The sequence below is a fragment of the Castanea sativa genome, chromosome 1 (genome assembly GCF_040712315.1).
Source record: "Castanea sativa cultivar Marrone di Chiusa Pesio chromosome 1, ASM4071231v1".
In the NCBI taxonomy this organism is placed as follows: domain Eukaryota; kingdom Viridiplantae; phylum Streptophyta; class Magnoliopsida; order Fagales; family Fagaceae; genus Castanea; species Castanea sativa.
Genome location: NC_134013.1, coordinates 62,547,653 through 62,566,171, shown reverse-complemented (window position 1 = coordinate 62,566,171; position 18,519 = coordinate 62,547,653). Strand labels below are relative to the sequence as shown.

The 18,519-nt window shown below is 35.9% G+C and overlaps 2 protein-coding genes across 3 annotated transcripts; both read left to right on the top strand.

Annotated features, from left to right (window-relative positions):
- The first annotated feature begins 349 nt into the window (after nucleotides 1-349).
- Nucleotides 350-8,127, top strand: LOC142622765 (actin-related protein 2). 2 transcript variants are annotated; one of them, XM_075796294.1, is made up of 16 exons: nucleotides 350-540; nucleotides 896-1,006; nucleotides 1,841-1,975; nucleotides 2,094-2,165; nucleotides 2,270-2,348; nucleotides 2,570-2,619; nucleotides 3,952-4,055; nucleotides 4,161-4,229; nucleotides 4,312-4,375; nucleotides 4,722-4,790; nucleotides 5,039-5,122; nucleotides 6,136-6,194; nucleotides 6,855-6,921; nucleotides 7,476-7,559; nucleotides 7,727-7,849; nucleotides 7,880-8,112. In XM_075796294.1, exons 1-15 carry the CDS (start codon nucleotides 499-501, stop codon nucleotides 7,805-7,807), a joined length of 1,170 nt encoding a protein of 389 aa, XP_075652409.1. In that variant the 5' UTR covers nucleotides 350-498; the 3' UTR covers nucleotides 7,808-7,849; nucleotides 7,880-8,112. The 2 variants fall into 2 exon arrangements, with proteins under 2 accessions (XP_075652409.1, XP_075652408.1); XM_075796293.1 differs by having other exon boundaries at nucleotides 7,727-8,127.
- A 2,177-nt stretch (nucleotides 8,128-10,304) lies between these two features.
- Nucleotides 10,305-12,454, top strand: LOC142644063 (omega-hydroxypalmitate O-feruloyl transferase-like). The gene is made up of 3 exons (XM_075818749.1): nucleotides 10,305-10,489; nucleotides 10,598-11,065; nucleotides 11,374-12,454. Exons 1-3 carry the CDS (start codon nucleotides 10,487-10,489, stop codon nucleotides 12,232-12,234), a joined length of 1,332 nt encoding a protein of 443 aa, XP_075674864.1. The 5' UTR covers nucleotides 10,305-10,486; the 3' UTR covers nucleotides 12,235-12,454.
- Nucleotides 12,455-18,519: the final 6,065 nt, after the last annotated feature.

Genomic DNA, 18,519 nt, shown 5'->3' with positions numbered 1-18,519 from the left:
TGCCTGCTTATATTTCTATTTTAAAATTAAAAAAAAAAGGCTGATTGACAAGTGCAAAGTAATGCATTTGGAAATTTTATTGAGACTAAAATGGCGACGATTTTAGTCGCCATAACAACAGAAAACATCGAAATTGATAAAATATATTTTGCTCTCTCTTCTCTCTCCGTATATTCTGTAATTCAGACTCGAGCCCCACTTCACTTCTCTCTCCGACCGACCTTGATACACAAACACCTTTTTGTTTTACCTTCCTGGATCTGCAAAAACTGATGATGTTTTATTTAGGTTGTATTTGATTAAAACCACGTAAAACAGACGCTATATTATTATTATTATTATAATTATTATTATCCTTAAAAGTCTTTATTTGCACGCAAAGCTAAACCTGGTTGAAGATACAGATTTATGAGTATGAGTTTAAAAGATCATAGATGAAGAAACCAACACCGCTTTACACTCCACTGCACTAGCAAGCAAAGCAAACCCACCACCACTATGGACAACAGAAACGTCGTCGTTTGTGACAATGGCACTGGGGTATGTTTTCTATTTTCGTTTCTAGTTACTCTTCTTAACCTTTTTCTTCGACCCATCAAATAATATGTATTTAGGATTGTAATTACTAGGTAAGAAGGCGAGATTTGATTAGTGTTTGTTTGATTAGCTGAGCTAAACGAGGTTTTGCTTCTCACAACAATTTTGTGGAAACACATGACATTATTGGTTCATTTGTCAATGGATTTGCCTATTTCGATTTGTACCTTTTTATTTTTATCCATGTAACTTGGGTTTTTTAATGTTAGTTAATTGTGAATGATTTTGATTAGTCTGTTGAGGATTCATAGCCGAAACTGTAGTTTTGGGACTAAAATTTTGTTGTTGTTGTATGTAGTATGTCAAATGCGGCTTTGCTGGAGAGAATTTCCCTACCTCGGTATTCCCTTGTGTTGTTGGAAGGCCTATGCTTCGGTACGAAGAATCACTTGTGGAACAAGAGCTAAAGGTAAACTAATTGCATTTTGTGTTCTTAGACCACAAATGGGATTTCTAGGAAAATCTACAAATCTTCAGGTTATTATTGCAAATGGTTTCCATAACTATATATGTTGATCAGTCAATGAATGTACATTACATTCTTACGTTTACTACTACAGTCGAATTGAATGAAATGAGAAGGTTATTATGTATCCCTTCCTATTACTTTGCTGTTGTTGAAAATTGACATGGAGGCAAATATATGACTTAGTGTTAAGGAGTTAGAATGCTTGGTTTTGATTTTATAATCTTGTTCACTACACATGCTCTGGAGTCTTAAGTACATGGCTGCCAATCGTTTATGCTTATTCTTATTTATTAATGCGGTATGAAGAATCACTCCTCGAGCAAGAGCTACGGGTAAAATAATTTTCTTCTCTAGGACAAAAATTTGCATTTTGTGTTCTTAGACCACAAGTGGGATTTGTAGGAAAAACTACAAATCATGTTATATGCTGGTTTCTTGTTAAAACAATTTCATGGTGTATTATTGCAAATGGTTTCCCTAACTGTATATGTCAATCAGTGAATGCTTGTACATTACATTCTAATGTTTACTGCTACTGTCGAATTGAATGAAATAAGAAGGTTATTATATATCCCTTGCTATTTTTACTGTTGTTGAAAATTGACATGGAGGCAGATCTATGACTTGTGTTAAGGAGTTAGTATGCTTGTGATGATTTTATATTCGTGTTCACTGCACATGCTCTGTGGTCTTTAGTACATTGCTGCCAATCATTTATTGCTTATGCTTAGTTCTTAATTCTGAGAGGCTGTTCTTTATTTCTTATTCATTTAGGATATTGTGGTTGGAGAATCTTGTGCAGACTTGCGGCATCAACTCGATATATCTTATCCTGTCAGCAATGGTATCGTGCAAAACTGGGAAGATATGGGTCATGTGTGGGACCATGCATTTTACAACGAATTGAAAGTAAGTGTCAAGAGGTTCTGATTGCTGTGGCAACCTATACTGTAAATCTTGTTTATTCTTTTCTTGATACAGTTTCATCAGATCATTACTAAGTCTGTTTCAAACTTTCTATTAACAGATTGATCCAACAGAATGCAAGATTTTGCTTACAGACCCACCCCTTAATCCTTCCAAAAATCGTGAAAAAATGGTTGGTGATCATTTTTTCTTTTTGAAAATGATTATCTTTGGTAAACTTTTCTTTATCCTAATTTATATTTTGAATCATGATATTGGCTTTTCATTATTTTACAGGTTGAGACTATGTTTGAGAAGTACAACTTTGCTGGTGTCTTCATCCAAATCCAAGCTGTTTTGACATTGTATGCTCAAGGTGCTTATAAAGATGATTGAAGGTTATAATTTTTTAATATTCTTCAAAATGTTCTTAAAAAAAAAGACAATAACAGTGAATCTCATCATGATGCCTTTGCTACATTTTTGGTGGAAAGACTTTAAACTCCTTATTAATACTAATTTTGCTACCAATTTTATACACAACATTGCCATCCCTTTTTAGTTATGTATCTCAGAAATTCCTTGACTTCCTCACAGGTTTGCTAACTGGATTAGTTATTGACTCCGGTGATGGTGTTACTCATGTGGTAAATAGCTTAAGAACCATATTTTCGTGAATTATATTATTGTAATGGACTTCCACTATTATCTTTCCTCCTGTCAATTTATCAATTTGGTCTGATCAGTTCATGGATATTGAATTCATTGCACCTATAAAAAATGTTGAATTCATTGCAATTATATAAAATCTGGGGTGATATTATTTTTTTATTTAATCATTTATTTGGTAGTGTTTCAAGTTTTATTTAAAAAACTTTTGAAACAAGTTATTGTTTCAGTTTGTGCTATTAGTGATGGTATTGACTTCATTCTCCTTGGAAAAAAAAGGTGATACGAGTTCACTTTACTTCTTGACTAAACTTATCTCTATTTTTTCTTAGATTTTGTAATTATGCGAATTAGATGCTTCTCCCACTATAAAAACTACAACAACAATCTTACAATCAAGCTTTAGTCCCAAAATTTTGGGGTCAGGATTGGTTCCTCAATAGACTAATCAGGGTGGGTTGGCTAAAGTCATACTTCATGTTACTTCTTTAATTGTCATGTTCTTTTTACTACTACTACTACTAGTAATGTTATTGTCATACTCTCTATTACCTTTTTTTATTCTCTCAACTTGAATTAACTCACACTTCCTCACTATGCATTATTTGCTAAACTATCTCAAGAAACTCTCCCTCATATTTTCTGCAATAAGAGCTACCTTTATCTTTAAGTGGATTTTCTCATTTGAATCCTATATTTCCTTGTATCTCCATTTATCCATTGTAATATTCACATTTCAATTACACTCATTTTTATGAGCTTGTAACTTCTTATCTACATACCATAGAGCATAATTGGTCTTATATCAATCTTATAATAATTTCCCTTTACTTAATAGGTATTCTACAATAACACAAGACTTTTGATGCACTTCTCCACTTCATCCATCCTGCTCTTATCTTCTGATTCACATCTTGTTCAATCTCTCCATCCTTATGATCTGTTGATCCAAGATATCAATAACTCTCGCTCTTTGGTATTTCTTGGTCTTCAAGTGTTACAACCCCTTTTTCTTTATTTCTACTTTTGCCAAACTCACATTCCATGCACTCTGTTTTAGTCCTACTTAGCTAAAAGCCTGTAGACTCTGAAACATCTCTCCAAATTTCTAACTTGACATTAATTTATATGTCTAGTTTCGTCCACTTGTAAAGGATATTAGCATTATGGTATACTTTAAGCCTTTACCAGTTAGCATTAGTGAATCTAGGGCATAGCTTAATGTAGAAAGTTGTAAAGGGTATTAGCATTATGATATACTTTAAGCCTGGAGGTTCATTTTAGTGTATTATCACTTGATCTCTGTCCAGGTTCCCGTAGTTGATGGTTACTCTTTCCCTCACCTTACAAAACGGATGAATGTAGCTGGCCGACATATAACATCATATCTGGTTGATTTGCTATCACGAAGAGGGTGAGGACAACTCTTTATCAGCAGGATCATTATAATTAACATTGATTTTTTTCCTTGATTTAAACTTCCATTTTAATTGGAGAAACACAACTTTTGTTGCTGAAGGTATGCAATGAATCGGACTGCAGATTTTGAGAGTGTTAGGGAAATTAAAGAGAAACTCTGCTATATAAGGTGAACATGCAATCTCATGTTATATTCTGATTTTGTGGTACTTGATGCATTGGCATATAATGGTATATCTGTTCTCCTACAGTTATGATTACAAGAGAGAGTATCAATTGGGACTTGAGACCACTATCCTTGTTAAGAATTATACTGTGAGTTCATTTCTTAGTTTCTTATAGTTCTTATGGTTGTTTCTATATAAATGTTCAAATGTGCAATTCTATATGCATGGCTTGATTGAAGCTTATACACACACACACACACACACACACACACATAGAGAGAGAGAGAGAGAGAGAGAGAGAGAGAGAGAGAGAGAGAGATGTATATCGGTGACTTTTCTCCTTTATTTATTTATTTATTTGGATTAGTTATACTGTGACTTTCCTCCTTATATAGCAAAATTAAACTTATCTCTTGCCTGTTTGGATTTTCTATATTCTTAATAAAAAGTTATATAATCCATGTAAAATTAATTCATTATGTCACATTAACCAGCTGCCAGATGGAAGGGTCATTAAAGTTGGCACTGAACGTTTCCAGGCTCCTGAGGCTCTTTTCACTCCAGTAAGCCTGTACTTCTTTTGACTTTTGTTTTGCATGTCTTCATGTTTTTCTTTGCCTGGTTGTTTAACGTGTAATTGATCAGATGTTATGTTTCTGATTGTTCCTATTGATTATATATATTCTGTCAATGGATGTCAATTGAACTACATTGTTATATTTCATCTAATGTGATTGTTGTAATCAGTTTTAGAGCAAATTTCATTTTATCAGAATATGAGAGGAAGTTCAGAGGTTCTTTTTCCTTGCAGGAACTCATAGATGTTGAAGGTGATGGGATGGCTGACATGGTATTTCGCTGCATTCAGGAGATGGATATTGACAATCGTATGATGGTACTAATATTATTACCAAAACATAATTTTTGTAACATGCTTTTAAACTTTAATTAAGCATTAATAATATCTGTGATAGGTATGATGAGGATGTGAAATTCTCTGTTCTGAGTGAAAATACAATGCTGTAAGGTTGATATATGTTCGAAGTAAGCTCTAACTTCTCACATTGAATTTGTACACTCACTGGGTCTTCTGGTTTTTCTAATACCTTTCCTTTTTCTTTTCAAAAAGAAAAAAGAGTTTATAAATGCCAATGGTTTTATTTCTCTGTTTTCCATTTTACAAGTTGCACATATGTACAACCCAAAGAAAAAGCTGCACCTATGTGTGAAAATACAATGCTGTAAGGTTGATATATGTTCAAAGTAAGCTCTAACTTCTCACATCGAATTTGTACACTCACTGGGTTTGCTAGTTTTTCTAATACCTTTCCTTTTTCTTTTCAAAAAGAAAAAAAAGTTTATAAATGCCAATGGTTTTATTTCTCTGTTTTCCATTTTACAAGTTGCACATATGTACAACCCAAAGAAAAAGCTGCACCTATGTGTGATATCATACCTGGAGCAACTACCAATTGGTATACTAAGTAATGTATTACGACTTCTAGATATATCTAGGTGTTTTAATTGGTTTTGTTCGCCTTTGATTTCCCACTTTTTCTTGGGGGGCAATAAATCCTGTTTTTAAGTACTATTCAATAATCTGTACCTGCCCTTTTCTGATCCAGCAATTAGTCCTGATCTGGCAACCATGATTTAGATTCTCTGTTGCTGCATATAAATATTGCAACCTAGTTGTTGATCATATAACGGTTAGGATTTTCATCTCAACTTCTTCTTAGATGGTAACCATAATTGAAGAATTCAGATTGATGAGTAACACTAGTGCCACTTCAGGATCAGGTCTTTGTAAACTTAGGGCCATACCTTAGCTATATATCCCTTTGTTTTGTTGTGACTGTGAACTCCCTGCCATGTGTTTCTAAATTTTTATGTATTTATCTTTTGCAGCTTTACCAGCATATAGTCTTAAGTGGAGGGAGCACCATGTATCCTGGATTACCTAGTCGGTAATACTGTAAACCACTCTTTTTTTTCTTCAGATATGAACCTCATTTACTCCTGTATAAAGTAGTTTTGTCCTTGCCAATTATGTTCTGCACGGGTTATCTCATTAACTATTGTATTTGATTACTTAGCATACATTAGATTTTATGTTATTACATTCCTGCCGCATACTCCAGAATATGTTCTTGTTTCTGTTAGAACTTTGGTTTGAAGATTTGTGAGGAACAGTTGCTTGCCTTCAAAGCGCTTGAAAATTTCTGAGAAGACTCCAGAATGATGTTTGGTTATCAAAATAATTGATTACGAACATGAAGGGACTTCTTTTTATGTTGGTTAATCAGCAGTAATTTTCTGAAACATGTCAATTTAAAGATGCCTGAAAAATTTAGTTGGTGACTGCTTTAATGGTTACTAATTGGATATAGCGTATTGTATGACGATCAATCCACCATCACTGTTGCTAACTTACATATAGTCTATAGAACACGTTCCCAAATCTTATTAACTTTGAACCTGGGAATTTGAAGAAGTCTTCAGAATCTGGGGCCTAGTAAATTCTTTCTTATCCTGTGAGCACATCATTTGTTGTTGCTGTGCTTTTTATATAGTTTCTTAGTATAAATTGTTGAAGTTCTGATTTTTAGTTTTTATTTTTCCTTCAGTTTGGAGAAAGAAATACTGGATCGTTATCTCGAAGTTGTTCTGAAGGGAAACAAAGATGGGTTGAAGGTAAGTTTTGAGTTGTGGGTGTGAAGAATAAAAATACTTCGCCTTCTTTTGATTTTTTTGGGTTAGATTTAGTGGCTAGCTTGAAGAAAATTAAATTTAATATTCTTGATGTTTTCTGTTTCCTATGGAATTCTAGTGACATTTTTCAATTACACCACTGACTATATCGCTGTTAGTTTGTAACATAAAATTTGTGATATATAGCCAGCTAATGGAACAAAAAGAATGTTCAGGAATTAGAGTTCACTCCTATTCAATGGTGGAGCTAGAGATTGAATTTAGGAGAGCCAAGTAATAGCAGAAGAGGTGGAAACCTATTTGGCTTAAATTAAAAAAATTTGAAAAATTTCTGAGTGTCCTTCCCTATGCAAAAATCAGGTTAGGAGCTTTAAGAACTGGCAAATAAGTCCTAAATTCCTGATCAGTTGAGTGGAGTTTATAGTAGGTAGTGATTAGCAAGATTACCGCTAATTGTGGTGCAGCAGTTATATATGGAGCCAATCTTTTTTATACTTGAACTTCTCTTTATATGTTCTATATCTAATGGTGAGCAGAAACTGCGATTGCGGATCGAGGACCCTCCACGAAGAAAGCACATGGTGTATCTAGGAGGTGCAGTCCTTGCAGGAATTATGAAGGTAAATGTCACCTCTCTCTCTCTCACTTCAAGTCTCAAAATTGTTGATTGATATAGCATTGCCACCAATTCAGTGATTGCAATTTGTATAATCTCTTCTATCTCACTCTGAAGGCTGGTAAGTGAAGTAATCTAAGAAAAATTGAATATGTTGGTCTACACATGCAGGATGCACCTGAGTTTTGGATTAGCAGGGAAGATTATCAAGAAGAAGGAGTTGCTTGTCTAAGCAAATGTGGCCAGGCATGATTTTTGGGGAGCAAAAGCATCACTATGAGCCATCCATAATGGGTGAGACGTCTAAAAAAATGGTTGTGTGAGCTGAGATGCCATGTTTTTACCATCTTTATGTCCCTATGAGCCTTAGATAAGCTTACTGAAAGAGTTTGACAAACGGGATAAAACTCATTATAGCATCACTCTGTTGTATAACTAGAAAAATTGAAAATCTATAGAAGAAAATCATTCAATATTTTGTAGCTGTTGTTTTCAATACATTGTATTTTTTTTTTTTGACTGGAGTTAAAGTGTCAAGTTTTCAGCTGCATTGTGACAAAGCTTATTTGTTAGACTTTGAGTTTTTACTTTATTTAATCTGTTTGGAGAGAGAGAGAGAGAGACGGTTTGAACTTTGAAGACATGATAGTTGCTACGTGATTACTTGCCAAGCATGTGCACTTCTAAGTGAGTGTTTGGATAGTGTTTTGCATTCACATTTTGCGTTTGGCTGAAAATTACTTGGGTCCCATGTTACTATTCACAAACCCCACAAAAAAAATGAAAAAGGCGGATGAATTATTTTGTATGGTTATTTTGTATGGTTCACGTTACTATTCAGCTGAAACTACAGTACTTTTAGCCCAAAAAATCAGCTAACTTATAAATTATTTTGCTACAGTACTTTCAGCAATAAGTTTTCAGTTTTCAACAAAATAAACGGTATTCAACAGACCCTAAATGCCTAAATGTCGCGGATAACTTTTCAAGCTCATATGAGCTCTGTGTGAATTTCATATTATCCATTTGATGCGAATATGAAATTTGTTTTTAACTATAAAAAAGAAGAAGAAAAAAAAACCAACCCAGAAAAGGTGGTTGTTCGTTACATGAACACTACCAAAAAGATCTTTATCCACAGTCAACAAAAAGTATGTACTTTTTGTTGCTCCAGTTTAGGATTTTTTTGTTGATCTAATAAACTAATACGGGTTCCCAATTTTTAAAAATTTCTAGTTGATCTGATAAACAAATAAGGCTATTCAAGTTAAGGATTTCTAGTTGACCTAATTGTTATTATTATTCAATAACGAAGAAAAGAGCGTTTAGTGCTTCCGGGCAATATCTCAACGAATTTGGTATGAGGAAATGTGTCTTCTTGCTTAGTTGCTTACCTGACTCATAATTTTAGAATAGAAAATTCAGAGTAAACATAACAACCTATAACTAATCCTATATTCTATACTATTTAGCCTTTATTTTTCCCCTCTCGAAGTGTCACCATTTTCAACCATTTGAGTTTTCTAACATAGCGATCCAAATTGATTGGATTGGTTTTTGGAGTTTCTTGATGCTTTCCTGCTTTGCTTAAAAAAAAAAAAGTGTCATGATAATGGGTGCACTTAAAAAAATTGTTAATAAACTATTTTAAGAAAGTTTTGATACTACTTTCATAGAGAATATAAAAAGTTATTAGAAACATTAATTACTTTTTTTTTTATAATAAAAAGTTTTGGGTAAATTCCACTAACATATTCTGAGGTTTTGGTTAAGCTCAATCAAGTTCAAGACTTTTCAAAAACTAGTCAGTTTGATCCCTAAAACCAACTTAGCCCCTAAACAATTAGTTATTTTTTCTCAACTATTTTAGGGATTAAACTGGATTTAGGGACCAAATTGATTAGTTTTGGAAAGTTTTAGACTTGGTAGGCATTAGCTCAAACCTTAGAGAGTGTAAATGGAATTTACCCAAAAGTTTTTAAAAATATTTTTTAAACCAATGCTCTTAATACTTTGATTAAATTTTCCTTAAAAAATAAATGATCAAAATATTAATGGATTTTTTGGATTTTTGTACGTTGTTATGTTGAAATTTCCAATTAATTAATAAAAAAGTACCTATCAAAAAAAAATTAATTAATAAAAAAGTAGCAACTAATAAATGATCTGGCATCCATAAGCTAGTTTTCTTCCCGTACTCAAACTTCGTTTTCCAAATTCTAAGCAACCATATAAGGTACATTGCCTTTTGGAATTATGTATTGACTCGGTAAAAAAGCAACCTAACAAGTAATACGTACCATGACATTGATCATGATTCATTAATCCCTTGTCCTCTACGACATACAACTTTGAATAGTTTGATCATAGAGGAGAAAGAGCAATCAATAAAGATAAGAGAAAAGGAACCAAGTAAGCAAATTTGGGGTGCCAACCCTCACCAAATAATAAGCCCCCACTCTTCCTAGCAATGTGTCTGGCACTCTGATTCTAGATACCTTTGTCTGGTATTGTTAGGTCCCATTGCCAGTGGCCTACCACACCCATAAGACCAAAACTCAGTCATAAACAAGACTAATTAGACCGTCCAATAAACAAAACCATCTCTTTCTGCAACATCATCAGCAATCATGCACAACTACCCATCCCTTTCACATTATGTTTCATTAGCTTATGGAAATGGCACATCATTTAGGCTGGGGCTATTCACTTTCCATATATAGCTTCTCATCCCATTGGACAAAGGACCAGACTCATCTAATAAATTGTGTGACAGACACCAGGTTTTCCAAACCACACATTCGTTTCTAAATTAGTACTATTAGTTTTTGGTTCCTGGGCTTTTCCTACGGAGTGTGAAGCATTATAAGAGCGTTGAGCCTTCCCTTTCAATTTATTAAAAAGCTTTTGCCACTTCCACAGATTGTTCACATGGTTTGTTTTCATATAATCAATAGATATGCACTGAATTCAAACATTTAAAAATATAAACCATGCTCTTCTTTTAGCTTATTTATCTAATTATCGATCATTTTGACTCAGGTTGTGGAGGTTCAAGAATCTGCTGTAATGGAGAGCTGTAATGGCAATGTGTTTCAACTTAGTGTGAAGCAAGGAGAGCCAACTTTAGTTCCTCCTGCAGAGGAAACAGAGAAGGGTCTATATTTCCTTTCAAACCTTGACCAGAACATTGCGGTGATCGTTCGTACTATCTATTGCTTCAAGTCAGATGAGATAGGAAATGAGAAGGCTTGGGAAGTGATCAGGAATGCCTTGGAAAAGGTTCTTGTTCACTATTACCCGCTTGCTGGGAGGCTAACTATCAGCTCTGAGGGTAAGCTCATTGTGGATTGCAATGGAGAGGGAGCTATTTTTGTTGAGGCTGAAGCAAACTGTTCAATGAAAGAGATAGGAGACATAACAAAGCCTGACCCTGAGACTCTCAGGAAGCTGGTTTATGACATTCCTGGAGCAAAGAACATACTAGAGGTGCCTCCCTTGGTGGCTCAGGTATGTAAACCCCTCAAAATATATTTGACTTTATTTCTAGTTGTAGTTCTTTGTTGTACGTAATTGAAGAGAAGGATTTAGTAAAGACATTATCACAAGTCACATTCACAATGGTCTTCCTGAGCTAAATGAATTTAGGATGTCTTTGCAGTCACTTACATGTGTATAATTTTCTCAAAATTTAACCATACCAGTATGCAAAAACTGTGTGTGTACATAATAGGATCTCCCTATCTTTCTTTCAAGTTCATGCATGAGACCTCTCACAACTTGGGAGATCACTGTTAAGTGTTAATTTTCTCCTCCAGGTGACTAAGTTCAAGTGTGGAGGATTTGTTCTTGGGCTGTGCATGAATCATTGTATGTTTGATGGCATTGGTGCTATGGAGTTCGTGAACTCATGGGGTGAAACAGCCAGAGGCTTGCCACTAGCTGTCCCTCCATTCCTAAACAGAAGCTTACTCAAGGCCCGAAACCCGCCAGAGATAGAGCACCAGCATCAGGAATTTGCCGAGATAGAAGACAAGTCCTGCATCAGTGACATTTATAATGATGAATTGGTGTATAGGTCCTTCTGTTTTGACCCTGAGAAGCTAGACAAACTAAAGATGAAAGCCATGGAAAATGGGGTTCTTGACAAGTGCACTACATTTGAAGTCCTCTCGGCATTTGTATGGAAAACTAGAACTGAGGCACTGGGGTTTCTGCCTGACCAAAAAACAAAGCTCCTATTTGCTGTTGATGGGAGGGCTAAATTTAACCCACCACTTCCAAAAGGGTACTTTGGCAATGGAATTGTGTTAACAAATTCTATATGCCAAGCAGGTGAACTACTAGAAAAGCCACTTTCATTTGCAGTGGGGTTGGTTAAGAATGCAATTAAGATGGTCACAGATAGTTATATGAGATCAGCCATAGATTATTTTGAAATGACAAGAGCTAGGCCATCTTTGTCTTCCACCCTTTTGATCACTACTTGGTCCAGGCTATCTTTCCACACAACAGACTTTGGATGGGGGGAACCTGTTCTATCAGGGCCAGTGGCATTGCCTGAGAAGGAAGTGACTTTGTTCTTGTCTCATGGCAAAGAAAGGAAAAGCATAAATGTGCTAATGGGTTTGCCAGCTTCGTCCATGAAGATCTTCCAAGAACTGGTGCAGATTTATTGAAAAAGAAATTAATGTCTACATGATGCTGTTGATTTTAAAAAATTACTATCACCACATTGGTCTAGTTTATCTTATATTATTCATCATAGTTCGTTAATAGGCTACTCAACGAAAATTATGCGTCGCCAAGTCAAGTTGGAAGGTGAATTATGTATTACGAATATGTTATTTCCGCATCTTTCTGTTATATATTGGAGTGGGAAACTAAATGGTTTGCAAATGAGATGTTATGGATTCCTTGTTCTGCTATAAAAAAAATGACTCCCTATTAAAGAAGTAAAGAACAACATAAACACTTTGGAGCTGTTTTTTATGAGAACGCAAGTCTTCTATTAATTCGAAATTGGTAAATTATTTTGTTAACTGGTTCTTTTATTTTTTATTTCCGTTCCCGAATGAGTAAGTATCATTAATTAAATCAATTGTAAAACAAAAGCTAGTCAAGGGGGCAAGCCATCTTCATCCTATAAGAGAACCCAAGATGGGGGATGTTTTCTCAAAAAAAAAGAAAAGAAAAGAAAAAAAAAGAAGAAGATGGGATGGATCATGGTCTCATGGATGATATGGTTAAAGGCCCCAGACAGTAGTACAAGAAGTCAAGAAGTCTAGGCAACAAGCAAATGAGTAAGAACATTACAATTCCCGTGAACAAGATGAATGTCCCAAAAAGAGAATCAAGTCAAGCTTAAACATTATTTGTAGGCTTGTGAACAATTCACTTTTGTTGTCTAATCAAGTTCGATCATTCATTACTCAACAAGGTTAAGCTACTTTATAGCCCTACAACTCACAAATATATTTTTTTTGCCCCAAAGATGTGATGGGCCAAGAAATTGGCACTTTGATCTGACCTTGTCTCGCCCCATTACCATTCTTACTTAGGGTAACTTCTTCCTAAACAAATCTTATATATTCATTTTAAAGTAAGTGAATTGGATTTAGCCTTGTTATCAACATTTAATTTAAGGTTGGCTATCACCAATTTGGTATCTATCTTATTTGTTGATGATGTAGCAAAATTCATTTCATTAATTTCAAAATGAATAGATTGAGCTTACCTAAGAACTCTTAAAGAATTTGAGTGGAAAAAAAATCTAGAACCACACCATTTTGTGCTTATAAATTTGTCAAAATTCTGATGCGACAAATTATGAATGGTGGGAAAAAAGTGATGAGTCTATGTGAAAGTCATAGACAACCAATTATAGTCGATCACATAAGTAATTGTGAAAAAAGAATGCAGTTCTAGAATTACTCATTAGTGCGATATGCTGCTGAACATAATGCGTGAATAGAGATATGATGTATTTCAAGTGACTTCCAGTCTTCCACTAAGAAGTTAAACTAAGAACCCAATGTCAGCTTGCATCTCATCTATCAATCGTTAGGTAGGAAGTTGACCGGAAAATTCTACAATTATTTCTTACATCAAAATGAAGCTTCAAAAGCAAGGCTAGGAAGCCCGGCAATTCCTTTCCTCTGACCAAAATGGGGAAAAAAAGTTCATCTCAATCACATTGAATCAGCACAATAATTATGGAGAACACACTATAGATTTGAATCATCTATTAATAAAATAAAACTTGACAATTGCCCGTATGCTTTTTCCCAATTAGGATCAAAAACATTTCAGTACTCATTAATAAGAGAGGGTGACTTGACTATTTCATACATTAATTTTTGTCAAGTCAGAATTTTATTTTATGTAGTTGCATTAAGGCCAATACCATGTAGAATTTTATTTTATTTTTTGTTATGATTAGGATTGTGAGTAGATATGACTCAATCATATGGCATTAAATTACTAGTTTAAAAGACAGCTAATTATTGCTAACGTGGTTTTCCAAGTGCAGTGAATAATTTCTCTAAAAAATTGGTACGGAAAAAAAATTATTATCAAGCAATTTGTCCATTGAATTTGAAAATATCATTGATGTATCTTGCATGATCAAATGATCTCTAGGGTCCGTTGGGTTAGAAGAGAGAAAAAGTGGGAGGATAGAAAATGGTGGAAGGATAGAAAAGTGGGAGGATAAAAAATATTTTATTTTCTCTCTTATTTTGGTTGAGAGTGGAAAAGTGGAGAGATAGAAAAAATAAGTTTGAATAAATTTACTCATATGCCCTTATTAAAGAATGATGCCCAATTAAAAAAAAAAAAGTGACAAATAAGCACAAAAAAAGAACAATCTCTCAAATTTATTTAAAAAATAAAAATCATGTTCCAAAAAAAATCACGTCTAGTTAAAAAAAAAAAAAAAACTCACGCCCAGCCCATAGAAAATCAAAAGAAAAAAAAGAATAGGGGAAAAAAAAAAAAAAAGGGAAAGAAAAGGCAACTTTACTGCCAGAAGAAGAAAAAAAGAAAAGAAAAAGAAAGGCATGCCCAGGCCTTAAACAATAATAAAATCTATTAACTATATAAACAACGGCTAGCTACAGTGTCTTGGCACTATACATTCAGTGATTTTGCACTATGCAGTACTGTAGACAGTGTTTTGATTTAGTGAGTTTTTTTTTTTTTTTTTGTTTATTCAACACTTTTGTTTATTCAATTGGCATTGTAGCTACCGTGTTTTTTTTTTCCCAATAATCAGTTTGTGTTTTTTTTTTTCCTTTTAAATATTGATGTAAGCTGACATTTATATTGTTATACTGACATAACAAATTTTACGATTATTGGCATGTCAATTTTTTACAAGTCGAAATAAAATAATAAAATAAAATATGAGATTGGTTTTTTTTTTCTTCTTCGGTAATCCGTTTGTCTTTTTTTTTTTTTTTATTTCTTTTAAATATTGATGTAAGCTGACATTTATATTGTTATACTGACACAACAAATTTCACAATATTTTCACAATAATTGACGTGTCAATTTCTTACAAGTCGAAATAAAATAATAAAATATGAGACTGTAGTCAACCACAACTGAAAATAAATGTTTTAAAAAATGTTACAATACTTATTGTTATTACAATACATTGTACCACTGTAGCTACAACAATACTTTGGTTTAGTTTTTATAATTATTGACGTGTCAATTTCTTACAAGTCGCCATAAAATAATAAAATAAAAATCAGAGTCCATTCGAAACTTTTTCATGTTTGCTTATTTACTTTTTCTTTTCATCTCAATTTAAAAAATAAAATAAGTTTAAGTTTGTTGTCACATATTTAATATAAAAATTATAAATTTTTTTTAATCTTATATTTAGCAAAAAGCTTTAGGCTTGTTTTGTGTTGTTGTTTAAACAATAGTTTTCGTTATTTAAATAATGATACACTTATTTTTACAATATTTTTTCATCCACACATATTTTCACAACACTTAAATAATTTTACTAAAAATCTCTTACCAAATAGACCTTTTATTGCCAAATGGACACTCAATAATGTGATGATACACAATAAATTTTACAACTGAAAATAAATGTTAAAAAAAAATGTTACAACACTTATTGTTATTGTGGGGGGTAAAAGGACCCAAGTGGGCATATGGGCCTTTGGGCTGTAATGTGGAGGGCCGACCTGCTCCAGGATCAAACTCTATGAGTCGGCCCATACGCCGAGGGTCCGAGGATACAGCCGAGGGAGAGTTTCACCTCGGACAGATCCAAGAGAACTCAAAATTTTATTATGAAGGTCAAAGTACAGCTTTGGAGAGACCAGTGGTTAAAAGGGGACATCCTGAATTTTCTAGATGCACCAGTATTAAAGAAAATATCAAGAATAAAGGCTGCCACCTCCGCATTAAATGCTCTGCACCTACCTCCCTAGCCGTATTAATGGGGAGGTGACCCCTGAACAGTGAGGTGGAAACTTCTAGTCACTGTTCAAAAAGTATCAGGGAAGGCAGTATAAAAGGGGGGTAAAGACCAAAGAAAAGGGGGATCGGAAAACTAAGAAAGAAATTAAGAACTTGTAATTTTGAAGGAAGAAAGAGAAATAATAAAGAAATAGTCCTCGGCTTGAGTCCGAGGAGACCCATTTGTCATTATCGTTCTTTATTTACTTGTGTTTGCTTATAAAAACCTGTTATCAAGATCCCAGCGTTTCTAACATAGGTTTAAAGCCCACACTCTACAAATTTTATTGTTTAAGGCTCATTGCGCCTGAGCCCGTGATTGTCTTTGGGTCCAGGTGCAATTGTGCACTTACAATTGGCGCCGTCTGTGGGAAATCTAGTCTAGAAGAGGTAGGGATACTATGGTAGGCTTAGGTGCTCACCATGCAGAGTCACAGGGATCACAGCCGGAAGATCATTTCGAACGTCTTGAACATCGAAGGGATCGTGAGGGAAGTGTCCATACAGAATACCCAGGCGCTAGCCATATTCATGAGGGGGTAGCACCACCCACGATGAGGGTTCTAAATCCATGCAGAAGGAAATCAATTGTTTGAAGAGAAGGTTACGCCGTGCTAAGCGTAGGTTTTCACCGTCCTCATCTAATTCTTCCTCAGAGGAGGATAGGGGAGGTGGCTACAGCTCAAGGTCGCGCTCTCCCACCGGTGCGCAACATCCTCCCGGTGAGGAGGACCACCAGCCTAACTCGCAGGGCGTAAGAAGCCTCATTCTAGGGGCTTAGGCAACGATGCTATGAGTAGGGCGTTGCACCAACTCTCCAAATCTCCATTTACACGGAGGATTGAGAAAGGAAGGCTTCCCAGAAGGTTTACCCAGCCCACTTTCACCATCTATAATGGCCGGACTGATTCGGTGGAGCATGTGAGTCACTTTAACCAGAGGATGGCGGTGCACTCTCACAACGAGACCCTGATGTGTAAAGTTTTCCCCTCTAGCTTGGGACCTGTCGCTATGAGGTGGTTCAATGGCCTTAAATCGGGGTCCATAAGTTCGTTTGGGGAGCTTACTAGAGCATTTGCTTCGCGGTTCATTACGTGTAGCAGAGTACCTCGGTCATTGGACTCACTGTTATCCATGACCATGAGGGAAGGGGAGACGTTGAAAGCATACTCCGACCGTTACTGGGAGATGTTTAATGAAATAGATGGCGACTTTGATGAGGTGGCGCTTAATACCTTTAAGGTAGGCCTCCCTACTGATCACAACCTGAGAAAGTCTTTGACTAAAAAGCCTGTTTGCAGTGTACGTCGCCTCATGGACCGTATTGACGAGTATAAGAGAGTGGAGGAAGACCAACAGCAAGGAAAGGGAAAGGAGAAGGTTATCCCGCAGGAGAGAAGGGATTTCAGGTCGGACAGATACCACAATAACAGGCCGAGGAGAGATTACGTCGGACAGTTCGCCTCGGCAGCACCTCAGGCCGTGAACACTGTATTCCGGGAACCAGTACATCAGCTGCTGGAGAAAGTTCGTAAGGAACCCTTCTTCAAATGGCCTGATAAGATGGCAGGAGACCCTGCGAAGAGGAATCAGAACCTCTTTTGCCAGTACCACCGGGATGTGGGCCATACTACTGAGAACTGTTGGACCCTTTGGAACCACTTGGAGCAGGCTTGTCGGTGAAGGAAAAGCCTGGAGCGGCACTGTGCCAACCTAGCGGGCGGGGCGGTCAATTGGTTCAAATAATCGAGAGAATAATTCATCTCGGCCGGCTTTAGGAACAATTAATGTTATTTTTGCTGCACTGGCAGACCGGTTCGGCTCACTAGGGTGATGGCGGTTTCTCATTCTCGGGCCGAGGATACGGGCTGCAGCGGGCGAAGAGGTTGAAGCTCAATTTGCCCATCTTGGGATTTTCGAGGAGGATAAAAACAGGGGACTATCCGGCCCATGACGATGCCCTTGTAGTTACGCTTAGGATAGGGAATTATGATGTGAAGAGGGTGATGATAGATTAGGGCAGCGGTGCAGATATCATGTACCCTGATCTATTTAAGGGGTTAAGGTTGAAGTTGGAAGATCTTACTCCTTATGATTCGCCGCTTATAAGCTTTGAGGGGAGAGCCGTTGTGCCAAAGGGACGAGTCCGTTTGCCCGTTCAATCCGGCTCAGAAACGGTTGAGGTGGATTTCATTGTGGTTGACGCGTACTCTCCATATACAGCCATCCTCGCCAGGCCTTGGCTGCACGCGCTTGGAGCCGTCTCCTCTACCTTACATGTTAAAGTTAAATTCCCCTCGGAGGAATGTGTTGAGGAAATCCTCGGCAGCCAATCGGTAGCCAGGCAGTGCATATCGGCTGATGCGCATCGCACGAAGCCGAGTCTTCGGCTTTAATCACCAAAGACTTATAGCGGTTAACGGCTCCTAGTTCATACTGGGTGGTGACGGGGGAGAGGAGACACATTGTGAGGAGTTAGA